Source organism: Tasmannia lanceolata, unplaced genomic scaffold (assembly GCF_043159265.1).
Source record: "Tasmannia lanceolata isolate RefF3 unplaced genomic scaffold, GAP_Taslan_0.1 ptg000005l, whole genome shotgun sequence".
Classification (NCBI taxonomy): domain Eukaryota; kingdom Viridiplantae; phylum Streptophyta; class Magnoliopsida; order Canellales; family Winteraceae; genus Tasmannia; species Tasmannia lanceolata.
This window is the reverse complement of record NW_027518682.1, coordinates 973,331-992,436: the sequence shown is the minus strand read 5'-3', so window position 1 is coordinate 992,436 and position 19,106 is coordinate 973,331. Positions and strand designations below refer to the sequence as shown.

The following is a 19,106-nucleotide window of genomic DNA, read 5'->3' as shown; positions in this document are numbered from 1 at the left end:
GGTCGGTATGAAGACTTTATTACCTTAATTGATGACTACTCGATTAAGTTATGAGTGTATGTGGGCATTAAAAAATTAGTGTCCATATTAAATTACAAAATGGCCCTTCAAATCCCTAAGTGGGCCATACATCCCTAAAACAAGGTATCTAAATGTAAACGGTCTCACTTGAGCCCAAATGGGAGGCCCACTAAGTGGCAAGCCCAAGGGCCACCATTTCAAGTACAACTCACCACCACCAAAACCAAGACAAGGAGGTAGTGGGTCTCATAACCACTTACACCACTATGCAAGTGGTTGTGTGGGTAGTTATTGCATGAGGGAGTAGTATATAAAGATGTTTCTTCTCTCTTTTCAAGGATGGCAAAAAAAAAAGACAAAAGGCAACTAAGAAGAGAAAACAAATCAAGAGAAGAAAAACTCTCCTCCCAACTAAGCAATCAAGTACTTGAAGAAATTCTCCGCGAAGATCAAGCCACCAAACGAAGGCCCTTCATTGGAGTAAATCAAAACATCTTCACAACCGATAAAGCGCGAAGCCCGGAGTGAAGTCAAGTCCAAATATCTTCAAACACCGACGAAAGCGAGAATCACGCTACCAAGGCCCTCGTCTTCACCAAACTCAACTTTGTATTCAACACTTTGATCGTTAATCAGAGGATTTTAGAAAGTCGTACCATTTTCATTTTTATTACAATTCCTTTGTAATTTTGTCCTCGAATTCTCGTGTTAGTGAATTCACGCGAAATTTGCTGTCGACAGTGTATTTCATAAGAAACTCTGAAGTCTTCTCCAAATTCAACCATTGGTTGGCAGGAACAAGACTGAAATGTCTATGGGCTGATAATGGCATGGAATACAAAGATGGTGATTTCTTAGCCTTCTGGAAAGGCCGATGAATCAAGCGCCACTTCACTAATTGAGGTACCCAACAACAGAACGATGTAGCTGAAAGAATGAGCATTACACTTCTTGAGATAGCCATGGCTTTGAGCTTAGAAGCAAGAATCTTCCTCATGGATGCCACTCCCAAGCTAGAGCCGCGATTCGGCGATCGTTAGAAAGGTTACCGCTCCCATGGCGCTCTGGAAGAGACGGGAACTGCTCCCATGATGCTCCCAACCTATTTCTATTACTCCATTAGTCTTATAATCACCAATTAACTTGCATCAAACTCCTTTAATTCTTCAAAGCACTTCATTAGAGTAAGCACAAAGGAGTCTTCAGAAGGCATGAGCAAAGAGGGCATGAAAATGAAGATGGTTTGAAATTACTACTTTTTTATGTACCTAGATTTTGAAAGATATATATGAAGATGTTTAGAAATCACTATTTTTTGATGTACTTGATTTTGAAAAACATATAAAGAAAATATTACATAAATGCTCCCATGGCGCTCCCAACCTTGGACTCTTCTAGACCCTCACACTTCCCTGCCCCCGCTACCGCCTCCGCCCCCGCACCCACACCGCACCCGCTTCGTGCTTCTAAGGCTTTGAGTATCAATGCAAATTTATCAAAAATCTTTTGGACATATACAATGGATATGACGCACCATTTGATAAACAGATCCATCTATAACAATTGACTTCGAACTTCCGGAAGAGGTATGGACTAGAAAGTCACTTGATTTCTCTATATTTAGGCCTTGTTTGTTTTTAGATTGTGACAACCCATTGTGAAACCCAAATCAATTATTGGACTCAAAATTAGGTGTAATTTTGAGTCCAATAGTCAGTTTGGGTTTCACAATCGGTTGTCACAATCTAAAAACAAACAGGGCCTTAGTATCTTTGGATGACCAATTTATGTGCATATTCATATGGCACAAAGGAGCAAGCTAGATGCTATGTCCAAACAATGTGTGTTTCTCGGGTTTGAGAAATGAGTAAAAGGACATAAGCTATGGGACCCTACTACCAAAAAGATAGTGATTAGTTGGGATGCGATTTTTTATGAGAATCGGGTGTTAGTAGATGAATCATGAGATGTAGATGTGGAAGAAAAGCATGATACAACACAGTTTGATATTGATGATTTAAGACTATCCGATAATAGAATCAAAGTTATACAATCTTCCAGGGAAGAATCGGTCTATGGCATGGACAAAATTGCGGATGAGTTGATAGGCTATGTAGATTCAGAATATGCAAAGGGTTGGATGAGAGGCGATCTCCTCCAAGCTATGCGTTCACATTAGCAGGCTGACCTATTTCTTACAATTTTTCTGTTTAGTCTATGATTGCCTTGTCTAAAACGGAGGCAGAGTATATGATGACAGGTGAGGCTCCCAATGAAGCTGTTTGGTTGGTTGGATTGGTTCATGATATGAGACTGAAGCTGGGAGTAGTCTTGCTACACAGTGACATTCAAATTGCCATACAATCAGCAAAGAATCAAGTGTATAATGCAAGGACTTCACACATCGATACGAGGCATGATAAAATAAGAGAATATGTGGCAGATGGAAGCATTCATTTGAAGAAAACACATACAAATGACAATGCAATAGATGTGTGTACAAAGTCATTTACATCGACTAAGTTCAAGCAGTTGTTGATGATTGGCTATGTCACAAATATCTCCGATATTTTCAAAATATCGCGTTTTTATCACGACATTTTGACAAAACGACAAAATCCTGAACTAATCCCGAGATTAGCGATATATTCATTTTTATCATAATGTCCCGATAGTATTTTTATGATATTTTTATTTTATATTTTTTCTTAAATTTAATATTTTTTATATATTTTTTAAATACTTTTATTTTTATAGTTTTTCCCGATATAAACCTGAAAAAATTAAAAAAATTTAATATGTCCTGAGATTTTCCCTTGCCGAGAAATTCCCGAGAACGACATTTGTGACATAGATGATTGGCAGGCGGGCACACCATGTGCAGGTGGTGTGGAGCCGTGTTCTAGAGAGTACACAAAACACAAAAAAGATTTACGTGGTTTGGAAGTGTTTACGTTCATGGGAGAAGTGAGTTTCACTATTTCAGTTAGGGTTACAAAACTATCCTTTCTTTCCTCTTGGCCAAGAAATGGACAAAGAACTTTTCTTCCTGTAATCCTAATATGTGGCTTACATATTGCCGCTACATCAGGAAATTACCGAAATACCCTTATAGCGCAAATCGAAAATTCTATTTTCCTTTTGCCAGAGTGATGATCATTGCTAGAATACTAGACATCTTCACAACAAAAGAGAAAGAAGAAGGTTATGAAACCGATCGAAGGAGATGAAAGATGATGAAACAACTTGTTTAAGAGAGTTTGAATGAGTGTACCTGGAGTATCGCCCCGCTCTGATACCACGTAAAACATTGAATACTAGTGTGTGTGTGTGTGTGAGAGAGAGAGAGAGAGAGAGAGAGAGAGAGAGAGAGAGAGAGAGAGAGAGAGAGAGAGAGAGAGAGAGAGAGAGAGAGAGAGATTCATCAATAATTTAAAACAGCATGTCATGTACATGTGGGTTTTGGTGACAATGACCAAAATAGCCATCACTAAACAACCCGATTTAACAGTTATATTATGTTGTGAGGAAGAATGACAAAATAATATCTGAGATTAATAAAAATGATAAATAGTGAACAGTCGTCACTGTTATTGATCCTCGGTGGCAATCATGAAACCACATAATTCCAAAAGAAAAAACATAACATTAGACAATTTTAGAAAGCTATACAGACTTTTGGTTGTATATAGATTAATAAAATACAACAGTGTTAATTTTATATTGTACAGAGCAGCTGCTTATGTACTGAAACTTAAAATCTTTTAACAAGACAGCAAACTGGTGATATACTCCGGAATGGATTTTTAGAGGCTACAATTCAACCACATGTACAAAAAGAACATAGAATGGGTAAAAATACATCAACTTAAAACTTGAATAGAAAATAAGTTTTAGTGAAGGTGAGTTGCAATAATACGACATACAGTATTGGAGTTTTCCCTGGGTTTCTCCATGATTATTGTCTTGGGTGGTGTGCTTCTCTTGCTCCCACACTTCAACATATTCGGATGTGACTTGATTGCTTTTGATTTCTAGGCAAGCTGATATGTATCAGCTAACAACCAAACCAGTTGTAAGGAAGCATGATCCTCAATTAGAAGTTGAAGTTCATTCCCATACCTTGCTACAATTTGATTGCGGATTCTCTTGGTGGCCATTTAATGGGATGTTGGTGAAATTATTGTGTGTGGACCTGGATGCTCTGCTCTCCATGAAAAGTTTATAAATTCTTACGCAGAAGTTCCTACATTAATGTGATTTATCAGGAAAAGACCATGTGGCAGTGGTCTCTCTCTCTCTCTCTCTCTCTCTCTATATATATATATATATATATATATATATATATATATATATATATATATATATATATATATATATATATAGTGCTCGCAAATCTCTACAAAACTATAGAAGAGGACAAAGGATTTGAGGAAAAAGGATCTACCGTGTGGAGGATTAGATTGGAGTTTATCTGGTTTGAAGGTTTCAAGGTCTCACACTTTTGCTCATATCTCCTCTTAATAAAATTGTTTGACGGTTTCAAACGAAGTGCTAGCTAATTCTCAAAGCCTCCTCATCAACACCTTCCCTTGTAATGACTATCCGCCATTTTATTAACACTTTGAGAAATATGCTAATCTCCAAGGGCCAGCACTCTACCTTGTTGCGCATTTTCGATACTCAATAGAAGCCTTGTCAATTACTTGTCTTGATAAATTTATATATTTTCAATATGCTCATGGATTTTCTCATTGACTGAACTATAAATTACTAGAGGTCCCATTAAGCCTGGTGATTTCTTATTTTTAATATATAATTTTAACTACTGTACTCATCACCGGTACAGTGGTACAGTAACCTCATCATCTCGATGCTTTTTTTCTCTTTGCTTTGTAGGTGGGATTGCAGTTTCCAGTATGGTAGCTTAGTTGAGGAGGTGGATGGGCATACTGCATTACTTTATCATAGACTACAGCTGGACTGGTTCCCAATGTAATATTCCCAACTATGATAATACGTATTTGGTTAGTGCACTGAAATATATTTCTTATCCCATTTCTATTACCTGCAACATTCAGTGATTAGATAGCTGTAGATAGATACTGGGAATTTGTATTGATCTTAGAAGTAATTTCTTGCTTGTGTGAAAAACGAATTTCCACCCTCTTGCATATGCTACTTCTCCAGGCTGAATTAGAAAACTTTTCCAATCAATATGCTTTTGGCCGGAAAGTTAGCTGTGAATTGTCCACGAGTTAGGTATGCCAAACAAGTCTAGGCCTCAAGTGTGAACTATATGTTTCAATTACTTAAGAGACTTGTAGGTCACATATTTTATTTTTCTTCTTTTTTTATCAGCTTGACAAATTTGATACGGACAACTTACTTCGCCCATTCACGATTGGGGAAAAACAACATTTTACCTGGTAAAAAGAATATTTTCTAGGATATCATTTTTTTTCTCCGTATTCATGATCATTAGTTAGCAAAATGTATAATGGCAAAAAACATCGAGCACCAAAACGGGATTCTGATGTCTAGGCCTAAAAAATGTATCAAAAAAGTGGAAAAAATGAGAACAAAAAAATGGTGTAAAAAAGATGGGTATAAAACGACGCCATTTCAATAAAACATTAAAAAAAAATGCATGAAAGATTCTAAATAACCTATCAATATATATCATCAAGTTCAAAAATCTAAATTAGTAACCTATGATTCATTCATTTCTCATCATATTTAACTATTCCAGATTAATCATAGTGCATTCAAGTGAGGTGATCCTTTTCATTTCTTTTTAGAAAAGTAGGCAGAATACCAGAGGATAGGGAGGTCGGGTGAGATGAAGATGAACTGCCAAACACACCAAGAAGGAGAGTAGGAAGAAAGGAGTAGAATAATAAGGGAAAAAGATTTCTCAGCTCCGACGTCTCTGCTTCAGAGAGGAAGAAAGGGAGACAATTAAAATTGAAGAAAAAGAAAAAAGGGAAACCGATTAAGATTGGAATACTGAAGGAAGTTTTCTTTTTCTTTTTTTAATAGCATATTTGTCTTTGTGTTTAACTCGGTTGAGTTGTCCAAGTCATGGATGAGCGATCAGTTAGTTTTTCTTGTTATGGAGTGAGGTAATGTGAATAATTCTTAAGTTGGCAATGTCTGAACCTTGAGTATCCTGTGTATTCTTCAGTTTGTGGTTTATTTACTTGACCTACTTGTCTTCCCGTGGCATATACATTTGATATGAAGTGCGCAAGCTAAATAGACCACCGGAGATGCAGTTCAGTATGGTTTAATTTTCTCACTTCTGGCAGCTAATTCAGCGTCTATGTCGTGGATGTTATAATAATCAGACTGTCATTTGTGGCATGCAGATAAATATTCTATTGCATGCTTAGACAAAGCATAAAAAAGTTGATTATCATTTATTATGTGCAGAATGATGGCTGGGATGTGTGATCCGATCATAAATCTTAATAAGGGGATTTACTGTTTTAATAGGGGAAGACGTTTCATCTGTGAGTAAGCTTTCAATTTGGATATATGGGCCGCAATGGTGTTGGTGTAAACTTAGAAATGAGAGTTAAGTGATCAGATTTTATTCTTGACCTAGTCTCTTCTTCAGCCTGGTGTTGTTTGATTTTTTGCCCCCTTGATAGTAGGCTTTATTTGTATCTTTCTGTTTCTTTTCTTCTATTGTATGTTTTATCATGTACTGTCGGGGATGACCCCCTTGGTCATCTTCTTCTTATAAATGAAATCTGCTACCATTTTTTAAAAAAAAAAAGATTTTTTTTTCTTGAGCACATCAAGGATAAGAGATTCTAATGAAGCCGAGACATGAGGTTCTTATTTGTCTCGAGATATTTTGTAATATTACAAACTCCTATTGTCCTTCTTATTTGGTAAGCTTCTGTGGAGGGGATTCTTCCATTGCTGTAAATTGGACTACAAGAAGAGTCTAGGTCCATCGAGGATAGACATATAGTCGATGAGATATTATATTTGATTGTAGATGAAGTTGTAGGTTTTAAGCACGTAATGAGGGAAGTGAATGGGATGGCAGATTTATTAATTACAGAGGTTACAGGGAAGGAAGTGCATATTGACCAAGCTCTGCCCCTGTTCTAACAATGCTTCTTTTAGTCAAACTAGCAAGTAAACCGTGGAATGCTCGGTACCCCAAATTCAGGGGCAGAAGAGTATTTAGAACTTAGAACAGAGGAAACAATAATGAAAAAACTATATACCTCTTCATCAAATGTGTGATCTTGATGTCCTTTATATTCGTATTAACCTGCAAATAGAATATTTAAGTGTGATCCTGCAAACCTGATTATTTTTGTTGCATTCAAAATGATACCGAATGATTAGAGAGACAACTAACCTGTCAATTTTATGCCTGAGTGTTTTGAATGAAGAGTTAGCTGCAAATCATTTACATATATACTAATACAATGCTATGGCACTAGTTTGGTGCTGAGATGTCTCAACAAATATTGATTATTGAGAAGAATTTACTACTTTATAACATCGATTGATTAAATTTAATAAATAACAAGATGATATCTACATCTCCCTTGTTGCTATTGCAGGTTTGTGTGGCCCCGTGATCTTTGCTATGTGCGTTACTGGCGACGTAATGATGATGGAAGCTATGGTGAGTGTTTTGCTTGGTTACTTTTACTTTACACATCATCTTTTTTGCTGTTCTGCTTTTAGAAATAACCATGGATGCATATCTGTCACTGTGCAGTTGTGTTATTTCGTTCCAGGGAGCATCCAAACTGTGGTCCACAGCCGGGATTTGTGCGAGCTCACATTGAGAGTATGTTTAATTATTTCCCCCTAAATTATACTGAGGATTCTCATGGATAAATGATTATACATGCCTTTTAATTCCTAAATTTGGATGCTTCATTTCTTCTCAGCTAATTAGCATCCTGTAATCATAATGTTTGCAGGCGGTGGATTCAATATTTCTCCCCTAAAATCTCGAAATGGTAGACCAAGAACACAAGTACAGCATCTTATGCAAATCGATCTGAAGGGGTGGGGTGTGGGTTATTTTCCATCCTTTCAGCAGCATTGTCTACTTCAAATGTTGAACAGTGTTGCAGGTAGATTCTAAATTCTTCTTACATCTCATCCCCACTTTTAGCGGTTTGGAATGTCATTGCAAATCAGACAACCCCCATATGCTTGTGGATTTGTGAGATTTTTGTCTTCTCACTGAGTCTGTCAAATGACTTGAATTTTTATATTGCTATATTTTAAAACAACAAAGTTCATTGAGAGAAAAGCAAGATAAGACTCAGCAAATGACTGGGCTATTCATATACCAAGACTGAAAAACATAAAGATAGAAAATCTACAAGCACCAACACTTCAATAATGAGAAATTAGTGATCTAAAATCAGAGTTGGTTCCTGCACCCCTTTGGCCAATGAATCAGCTTGTTTTTTTTAATGATTTCCAAACGGGAAACAATTACTGTTCAACTTGGGGTGCAGTTTGGAAGTGAACTTTTGGTGTCCTAATAACATTAAAGGAAAACTGGAAACTGCAAGAAATGAGGAATACCCAAGGAAAAATGAGGATTCTTTTATTCTTAAAGTAATGAAAGGAGCAATGCAATTTGACTAACACATGCTTTGTAGGATCTGAAATGAGGACATCTAGTAATTGACTAGTCCGTCACGATTCATGAACTACTATTATTGGATTATCTGGCAGTATGATCTTGGTCACCCTTGATAATTATTCTATCAATTCTATTAAGCCTTATAGATTGATCATGGTCACCCTTGATAATTATTCTATCAATTCTATTAAGCCTTATTTGCCAGTATGATCATGGTCCCTTGATAATTACTCGTGTTTTCTTGTATGGAACTTGGGAGTGAGAAGTTTTATGTAGTTTGTCTCTTTCTATCGTAAGTAAAAAAACCAACCCGCTCACCTATGAGGTGGAAAGGGTCTTCTATTATTAGTTTGTGCAGTTTTATAAGATAGTCATCATATTGAAGGAAACTTCACTTGCTATCCATTTGCATGTTCCATTGGCTCACCAAATCTTTTACTTTCCAGGTCTACTCACTCAAATTTTAATGTGTTACAATTTTCAAAAAGTGTCAGTAGAATTTTTTCAAATGTTTAGAAAACAATCATCACACATTTTTAGAAAATAATCATCACACATGAATTGATAACGTGCAAACTTAGTTTGTATTTTTCTTTATAGAACATTTGAAATGTCAACAAAATCGTAGAATGATCATTAAATATAACAATCATGCGAGAATATCCACAAAGATAACAAAATATTTATGATCGAGCATAGTTGTGACTCACTTCTGCGTCGTGTTTGATTAGATCCGTTGATCCGAATGTCAACCATAAGTCTGAAAAAGTGTTGTTGAGAAGACCTTGATTGGATGATCCTAGGCTCTTGATCTCTGAAGCCCCGTTTAGTATTCTGCCAAGAAAAGATAAACTCTTGGTTTCTGTTGTCCTATATCTTACGATTGGGATGATCATTCGGGCGGGGGTCCAACACCATAGGGTCGCCTTGTGATGTTCTACAAGATCAACGGTCTTGATTTTCACATGCGTGCCCTTGTGTGGACCCCAAAAATTCCATTTTACTGTTGATTGTGAAAGTGACTTTCTCTGTAGCTGTTCTTTACTAAACAAGGAGGTTTGTTGAGAGCCTGCATGAGAACATAATTTATAATTTTATCTTCAGAGCCAAAGGTACACTAAACATAGCCTTCCAAAATGGACGCTCCCTATTTGATTTTTTCCTTAGGGCCTGATTACACTGGATTCAAGCACTGCATTTTTGACAATGATCTTTTTAACTTCAATTGTGTTTCATTGCACTTACCCTCGGGTTCTATTGCAAGGTTCTTTTTGTGATCCTTTGTGGTGTTTTCTACTCTAACGAATGATGCCTGATGCTTTTGTACTATGGCAGGTCTGCGTGAATGGTTTTCTCATACAGATGAAAGCCATGTAGTTTCAAGGATCCCAGTGATGGTCAATATGACCTCAGGTTCTGTCTCTTCCAAGAAGGATCATAAATCACAGGAACCTTATGTTCAACCTTGTCCACCATCACTGGATCAAATAAATGCAGCTAGTAGAAACTCTGCAATGTTGGATGAATACTCTGAAGAGGATGAAGAATATCAAATTGCTGAGACTGAGCAAGAGCTGTTTGAAAATGAAATCAGACAGACAGGTTGGACATAACTACTTCCTATGTATTTTATTTTTGATCCTCATCTTTGAAATCAAGTGAGTTTCTAATTATAATATTCTTCATGGATTGAAGTTTTAGATGAGGAACCTGGAGATCACCTTGATCTGTCTTGTTTTTCTGGCAATCTACGCCGGGATGACCGTGATAATAGTCGTGACTGTTGGAGAATATCTGATGGGAACAACTTCAGAGTCCGTAGTAAACATTTCACATATGACAAAACCAAGGTTTTTACATGTTCTCTTTGATGGCTGTGAATTTCATCTTATCCTAGTGTCAAATATTTAAACAATATTAGGCTTGTACTGATTATTTTATTGTGATCTTATGTTTTGCAGATTCTTGCAGGGAAGCCCTTGATGGAGCTTGTTGCAGTTGATTGGTTCAAGGACACGAAACGAATGGATCATGTTGCAAGACGTCAAGGATGTGCAGTGCAAGTTAGTCCCATGAGTGACTTCTTTATTTTTCTCTAATAAAATTTCCTTTTTTTTTCAATACCATTTTATGAAGCCGTGTTGAGGTGAAACCAGGTCTATTGGGTGATATAATGTTACATGCACATACTCACATGTATATTATTGATGTTATGGAAGTATCAGAAACCTATCAATAGCTAATTAGGAATGTGAAAAACAAAAAGAGTACTGTTCTCAAAACAAGATATCATCTTCTAGAGGGTGTCTTGTTGTCGATGATTTGGACACTCGGTCAAGTTGCAGGCTTAGATCACACATCAGACTTTGGTTCTGCTCCTTCAATCTTTTGGATCACTGCAGGACCTTCCGGTGGTTAAGAGGTTTTAAAAGGTCCTCATCAACTTGTTCTACATAAAAAAAAACCCACAAAATCTAACATAGATACTCCTAAAACTAACCCTGAATCTTACTTCCAATATCAACCATCCTCTAGTCTAATCTCAGCCGTTAATTAGAGGCAAGCAAACTTATCCTATTGACTAAGTAGGCCTCAGACTAGGGGAAAAAACTGGTTTCTATTAATGTTGATTGTGGAGGACTATTTGGTGTACTTTCATATTTCTTCCAGAACATCTCACCACATCCTTTTTTGTAATTTTAAGCTTACTTTAATAAAGTTTCTCTATTACTAATAAAAGAAAACCCTGGAAGGCAGACTGACCATCTAGAGCTCACAAGTTACTATTCATATATTCTCCGAGTTTCTTCAGCAATTTCTAAATAGACAAAACCGCCCCTTCAAAATCCTACAAAATACGCTATAAATTAAATATTCATAAAGGCCTATTCTCAAAAAAATACAGACCCTTTCGCCTATTTTTGTATCTATTCTTCTTTGCTTTGGACTTGGCTTTACCTACATTTTGCATCATGAGTCAGGCAAATATCGTTAAGAGGTAAAATATTTATTTTTAAACATTATTTGGATTAGCAAAGTTAAGGTTCAGCTGGTATCATATCTGATAACCTGAGAGACAGCATGTAGACTCAAGAGCATGCCCCTGTGAAGAAATATGCATTACTTGTATGAATGGTTTTTGAACTTTCAGGAATGCTTTCCTTGAGCATCTTACTTACTTTCCTCACATCACATTAGGTTTATGATTTGACATCATACCATATTATATTGTTGTTGATGTCTTCTGTTCTATTCTTAGTGTGCTCTTCTGATGTAGATTGCTTCGGAAAAAGGACTCTTCTCGTTGGCTATAAATCTGCAAGTAAGTTGCTTTGAATGCTTTTTCCCCACTTTAAGCATTCTTCAAAAAATTGTATAAGAAATTGTAGCACTGCATAAGGCTAGAACCAACTAGTATGCTTCCTCATTCGTTGGGAAACTGTATGTGAAATCCTAATAGAATCACCAGTTGGGAGTGGCCCTTTTCATCAATTTGTTGAGTGGTTTGAAGAAAACTGCTCGAGTTCCAAATAGCTTCAAACATCAAATCTAACACAAACAAATCTTTTTTTTTTGGCTGTTTATATACAATTACATTTGACGCAGCTGGAGCCTGGAAATGATACTGTGCTTATTCATACAGGTACCAGGTTCAACACATTACAGTATGGTCTTTTATTTTGTTACAAAATACCTTGTACCTGGGTCACTATTGCAACGTTTTGTTGATGGTGATGATGAGTTCAGGAATAGTAGGCTCAAACTCATACCATCTGTTCCTAAGGTCGCTTTCTCCTTCTAGATGCCTCAATATTATTCATCTTGCTTGCCGATTGCATTGTCTCTCATTTGTTTCCTAAGTATAGCTAAATCATTCAGGGCTCTTGGATTGTGCGTCAAAGTGTGGGAAGCACCCCATGTTTGTTGGGCAAAGCAGTTGACTGTAACTATATCCGTGGACCGAAGTACTTGGAAGTAAGAAATACTTGCTTTCATTATTAGAAAATGTTAAGATCTTGGCTTTCAGCTGCTGACTAATAAATTCAAATCGCGATTTATCTTTGTGCAGATAGATGTTGACATTGGTTCTTCTACTGTTGCTAATGGAGTTCTGGGGCTTGTGTGTGGTGTAATTACAACGTTGGTGGTGGACATGGCTTTTCTTGTACAGGTACTTATATAGGCTTTAACAATTTTAGTTTCTTAAGGATTTTATCATGCAAGTCTCTTTTACCTCATTGATCTTCAGAGCTTCTGGTAAGTGAGTACCTAGAGACCGAAACTCTAAACACTAAACCTGAAACTGGAAAGTGAGGTAAATCCCCCAAAACGAATTGGTTCAAAAGAAACAACAAAAATTTCGAAAAGACTTCTGTCCAATAAGAAACTAGTAAGTACCTGTGCTTGGAGAAAGAACCTACAAAAGCAAGGAAACCGTACACAACACTTGAATCAGTCTAGAATATTCAATATTACTTAAAGAAAGACATGATGATACTGCAACAAGGTTGAAGGGCACTCAGAAAATTTTTAAAAAAAAAATCAGTGTCATGGGGGAAAATCACGAGCTTGTGCCAATGCGTGCTTGTGGTGTTATCTATTAAGTTAGTCTGGTTTCTCTTGGACATATTAATGAATCACTGTGAATGTTTCTGATCATCCCAAGGTACTCATAAAGTTATTAAGTTTTGCCAAGATATAGTGGCAAATGCATGCTATTATGTGTGGGTAGGCTGTCGGGACAAAATAATTTGAAGATAGACAAGCTACTGGGGACTTTTTGAGTGAAAAAATGCTGAAAAGCCTCTAGTTAAATGCTGTTTTCATTAGTCTTATTCAGGTGACAAGAAGTAGACAATGTTTCTCTCAAGTGGCAATATAGTTGTGTGGGTAGCAACAACAAAAAAAAGACCAAAACACCCCCATTAAATTGGTGCACTCTAAAGTTTGTAAAAGATAAATTTTTATGTGCTATTCAAGTAGGCACTTTGTTGCTTGCCATGAGGCCCATTGTAGCTAACAATAAAAAGGAATTCATGGAGGATTTCTGCGCCTTGTGAGATTATTCCATGTTATATCGGGATAAAATGAAAGAATTCCTTGTAGGAAGGGGAACAAGTGTCTCTTAAGAAAGAGTTTAGGCTTTGAATGGCCTGTCAAACCCATAAAAGAGAAAGAAGTGTCAGGTTTGATCACGTGGCACTAATTTATACGAAGGGGCAAATATAGCGTGTCCTCGTTATTCGCCCTGTGGGCATTCATTTGGAAACCCCCATTTCTCAGTGACAAATCACCCATATTCTTGACTGGGTATCTGGTGTTCGGTGTTTCCAAAAGCCATATGGCCCATATCACTATCTTACCAGTGCTCCTGTGCAAACACATGATTTTATTTCACCTGCCAGATGGTAGGAGCATCCAAGTGAAAATTTTGTTCCTTTTCTTTATCCTTGTCCTCCCTTGGTGCCAATGTACATATTGGCTTGACCCTTCTCACAACTTGACTCGGGGATCTAGCCACAAGCTGACAACACTGGATGCCTTCTCCTTCTAAGCTCTTGTCAAAGCTAAGACCCCAAGCAGGACTCCTTGAGCAGATGATCTTTGACAAGAATGCTATTCCAATCCAGGGAAATGTTGAGTCTCTCATCTGTTTGTTAGCATTTTGTACCTGTCCTTTGTGGACACCTTCCATCACGGGAGAACTCTCTCAAATGAAAAACTCTAGCTAGTGAAGTGTATTTCTCTCTTATTTTGTATATCTGCAAAGGTATTTAGTCAGTGCCCTGTGGCTCAGGTCAAGCCCAATCTGTTAGATAATCAACATACAAAATGCTAACTTGCTTATACAGTAGCCTGAAATAGTGAGCTTAGTGTGGATTCTCTAACTATGAAATTGGGTGATTCATCATTCGACGTTTGGTAGTTTTCATTCAAGTTCAGTGTATGCTTGAGCATGTTTGTCATTGGCTAGAGACTATCATGTCAAAATCGGTCTCACATGTTCAATTTTTTTTTTACTTAGTGGTAAATTTTGATTCATTTTACTGCTCAAGGAACCTTTCAGACCTACCCACCCACACACAAAACATGAAAAAGAAAATGAAAAACATTTGTTCGTAAATTCCTTTCTGTTTTCACATCATTCTCTGCAGATTTTTCATCCATTCCTCTAAAAAATGATTATTATGTTCTGTTCATAGGCAAACACTTATGATGAGCTGCCCGAGCGGCTTATCGGCGCTGTTCGTGCATCACATGTTGAGCTGTCATCTGCAATAGTTCCAAAGTTAGATTCTAGCCCATCAGCCGATTAAATAACTGACAACCACAGAAAGTAATTGTTTCCGATATTCTTTTTCCTTTCTTTTCCACTGTTATCTCTGCTATACCTGCCTGCTCCATAATGAAGGATGTGTTCAGATATAGGGATTGCAGGCCATTTCAAATTCTTCTTCACCTCTTCTATACTTTGAATGAAAATATTTGTAGGAATTCTCAGCTAACACTGGGATTTGGAAAAGAGAAATGATACCGTCATATCTGTTCTTTCAAGTCTAAATAAGAATTTCCTACTTGGAAAGGGAATACTGTATGTTTGCGTGTGTTATCCAATTGTTTCAGGCACTGAAGAGTGCGACATTGTACAACCATACTCACAAGATCTGCCTCAGGAAAGGAGACGTGAGACTTGCTTATATTTTGAGGAGATTATTTCCCCCCACAGGTTATCCAAATTGTGTGAAGCACAGGGAAACTTGACCTGGACCACGCATATGAGTTCGACATGATCTGGTGGTTCCCTTCAGATGACATCAAGGCCATGTTTTGCAACCTAATTGTATTTCCATGCAATATTAGCTTACTCATTTGTAAGTGCGGGCTGGAGAGGGAGGGAAGTGAGGGGGATTGAGTGAGGAGAGAGTGAGAAAAGGCTGAAAACAAGGGGAAAAAATGTACTCAAAATAAAATTTATTTATTTTTCTCTGTTTTTAGCCATTTCTCACCCTCATTATTCATGCCCTCTCAAATCTCTCCTCCTCCCACTCTCCCTCCACTTGATAAACTAATATTCCATGGAAAAAATTTTCATGGTTGCCAAACATGGCCGCTTGAAAATCACTTCGTGTTCAAACATTTTCAGACCATTCATAGAATTTGAATTTGTGGGCTTTGGTAATTTTTCTTAACAAGACATTTACGAGCCATTGTTCTAAAAGTGGGATCATTTGATAGGTGTGATTTTCTTGTGTTTCAAGTTGGCCGACCATTATTGGCGAATGAAAATCTGCAAAACCCATCCCGTGAAAGGTTGCCGAATGCAACCGTAGTCTCTATAGGCATATCTGTAAAATGATCAGGGTCAGTTGGTCTCATGTGGCCCACTACTAAACTGTATGGTGTTTGTTAGTTTTAGGATCAATTACCAATGGGGGACAAAAATTAGGTGGAATTATCAACAGGACCCATGTTTTTCAGAAATTATCAACGAGGGACAAAAGAGGTCTTGTCATTAAAAGCTGGACAAAAATGCCCTTTTCTTAAGCAATACGTTTTGCTTTTCCACTTTTTCCTCTTCTCTCTTCTTTCCCTTTTTTTTTTTACTTTTCATTTTTAACTTTGTTTTTTTTACCTTACCAGTCATCTTCTTCATCATTTAGCCACCATTGGAGGTGGGAAAACTCGAAAATTTGAAACGTGAGTTCATTCCCATCTATCTCTCAATATCTAGGTTTTGTTTTTCATTTGTCTTAGGGTTTTGCATTTCTCCTTCTCCCTTTCAATAGAGGATGAGGAAGATGAATCGTACGGTAGAAAGAAAAAAACATGAAAATGAACGAGTGAAAAAAAACAGGAAGTAAAAACATGTTCATGAGGGACTTGATAAGCCCATTCGGAATTTGGTAACCCCATTTTGATACTAGATAACCCAAACTCCAAAGACTTGAAAATCCCCTTCCAAAACTCCAGTACCCTTGGGTAATTTTTAAGGGACTTGATAAGCTCATTCGTAAATTGGTAACCCCATTTTGATACTAGATAACCCCAATCCCAAATACTTGAAAACCCCTTTCCAAAACTCTAGTGACCTCGGCCAACTTTCAAGGACTTGATAAGCTCATTTGGAAATTGGTAACCCCATTTTGATACTTGATAACCCCAATCCTAGAGACTTGAAAACTCCCTTCCAAAACTCCAGTACTCTCGACCAATTTTCAAGGGCTTGATAAGCCCATTCAGAAATTGGTAACCCCATTTTTGATACTAGATAACCCCAATCCGAGAGACTTGAAAACCAAATTCCAAAACTCTAGTACCCTTGGCCAATTTTCAGGGACTTGATCACCCCATTCGGAAATTAGTAACCCAATTTTTTATACTAGATAACCCCATTTCTAGAGACTTGAAAACCCTCTTCCAAAACTCCAGTACTCTCGGCCAATTTTCAAGCACTTGATAAACCCATTCGAAAATTGGTAACCCTACTTTTGAGAGTTACTAATCCCCTTCCAGAGAGTTGATAAACCCCTTCTGCTACAAAACTCCCTGCTTATAGCAACTCTTTTAATGGCATTACAATTCTGCTCATGATAGAAATAACAAAAGAAATGGATGTTGTTTTCATTAAATGTGCTTCATGTATTACATCCCAATTTGTGTATTACAAAAAATAAAAATAAAAAATTAAGTAAATAAAAAAATGTGTAGCCATCCATTCATGTATTACATCAACTTTTTCTTATACAACCACTTGTCTTCCAAAAAAGTGAGTGAAGCCATCCATGCATTATCTCCAGAACTCACCCTAAAAAAAAAAAGCTTAAACCCTACACAAGATAAATCAGAAACAGAGGAATGAAAAATAGTGCAAAACTCTACAAAAAGAAAAACAAAAACAAAACCTAAATACAAAGAGATAGATGGTAAGAACTCAACATTCAAGTTTTCAAGATTTGCCAACAACAATGGTGGCTGAATAAGGAGGATGATGACTGGTAGGGTAAAAAATAAAAAAGGTGATAATGGAAAAGTAAAAGAAAAGAGAAGAAGGAAAAACCAAGGTCAAAACGTGTTGTAAATGCCAAAGGGCATTTTCGTCCAGCTTTTACTGATCATTTTTGAAAAGCATGGGTCCTTTTGATAATTTTGCCTAATGTTTGTCCCCCATTGGTAATTGGTCCTTAGTTTTATATTGAGAAAGATGGTCTCAACCTCTTGATCGAAATTGGGCCTACTGAGGTATTTACCCCAAATCTGGTTTAAGTATTGGAAACCTTGGACAGAACAACGGATTGAATCTTGCACCTTGGACAGCCAGTAAACTGGTTCGTTCAATAGGATGGTGGCCTATAAGATCAACGGCCCTGATCACAAGTGCTAACTCGCAACGGAAGCGATGAATGACTAAGAAATCCACCATGGCCCACCAGATCAACATCCCCATTGACAAGCAAATAATGCTGTGGTTTCTTTCTTTGTTGAAGTGGTAAAAACAGGTAGAACATTTGATCTTAGCCAAAAGCTTAGGGAAGGTATCCTTTGTTTGAATTGTATATGAATTGAGAACGAACATGATGAAAGACAATTTCGCGAACCAGGGGTACAGTATTATTTTTGGGGCAGTATTTGGACTCTATGGGAGGACATGAATGTGAAATCAAGACAGTTAATCTTGCATAGCATCATCAGAGAGCTACGTGGTCTTGGTCTCTTCGCGAGCGGATATCCCAATGCGTATTTAGATAAAAAAGAAAGAAAGGGAGTTGATATTTCCGCTCCCCTTTTAGACCAATCCACTCCAAGTGGGGAGCGGAAATATCAACTCCCCTATGCTTTGGATATTTCCACTCCACTTTTAGACCAATCCACTCCAACCAATGGTTTATCTTTTATTGATTGGACCTTAATTGAAGGATCAAGAGCTTAGGATCATCCGATCAAGGTGTGTTGACAAAATTTAGCAAGATTTACGGTTGCCATTCTGATCAACGGATATGATCTGCGTATAAGAGACCGGAGTAGGGCCAATAAATGTGTTTTTAGAATGGAGCGGACTGTTTTTGGCTAGATTTAGCATTTTAATAACCGTATGCATATCTTTCATATTTCATCGAAGAGGATAAACACAAGTGCAAAGAGGGGGAAGACTATAAATCGGAAGAGGGACGATGGGAAAGGCATACTTACCTGGACGGAGTCTTTGGGTGATCAAGAAGGCCCATGGCTTAGGTTAGTGGCCTCCATTGGACTCTGGAGGAGCGCTAGCTTGGCATCTCCTCAAGAAGAAGGAGAGTGCACAAGGGGGGGCCCACACACAATTTTCTAGTTAGAACCTTTTGGCCTTGAGGTTGCACGCGGTTTCCTTTTGCGCGTATTTTTAAGAAGTGCAGTGGGCCCACATGGTTAGATCATCCACAACATTCGTTTGTTAGGTCCTTAAATA

The 19,106-nt window shown here is 37.3% G+C and overlaps 1 protein-coding gene across 2 annotated transcripts in view; it reads left to right on the top strand.

The window, feature by feature from the left end:
- The window catches only part of LOC143876997 (protein ENHANCED DISEASE RESISTANCE 2-like), a 28,955-nt gene extending 13,710 nt beyond the window's left edge, over positions 1 to 15,245 (top strand). For both annotated transcript variants that reach the window (XM_077378694.1, XM_077378693.1), the window contains exons 11-22: positions 4,921 to 5,016; positions 7,614 to 7,678; positions 7,775 to 7,846; positions 7,983 to 8,138; positions 9,998 to 10,264; positions 10,358 to 10,512; positions 10,624 to 10,725; positions 11,940 to 11,984; positions 12,306 to 12,446; positions 12,542 to 12,637; positions 12,732 to 12,833; positions 14,866 to 15,245. In XM_077378694.1, coding sequence (XP_077234809.1) covers positions 4,921 to 5,016; positions 7,614 to 7,678; positions 7,775 to 7,846; positions 7,983 to 8,138; positions 9,998 to 10,264; positions 10,358 to 10,512; positions 10,624 to 10,725; positions 11,940 to 11,984; positions 12,306 to 12,446; positions 12,542 to 12,637; positions 12,732 to 12,833; positions 14,866 to 14,979 — 1,411 coding nt within the window. In that variant the 3' untranslated portion in view covers positions 14,980 to 15,245. The remainder of the gene's footprint in view (positions 1 to 4,920; positions 5,017 to 7,613; positions 7,679 to 7,774; positions 7,847 to 7,982; positions 8,139 to 9,997; positions 10,265 to 10,357; positions 10,513 to 10,623; positions 10,726 to 11,939; positions 11,985 to 12,305; positions 12,447 to 12,541; positions 12,638 to 12,731; positions 12,834 to 14,865) is intronic.
- The last annotated feature ends 3,861 nt before the right edge of the window (positions 15,246 to 19,106 follow it).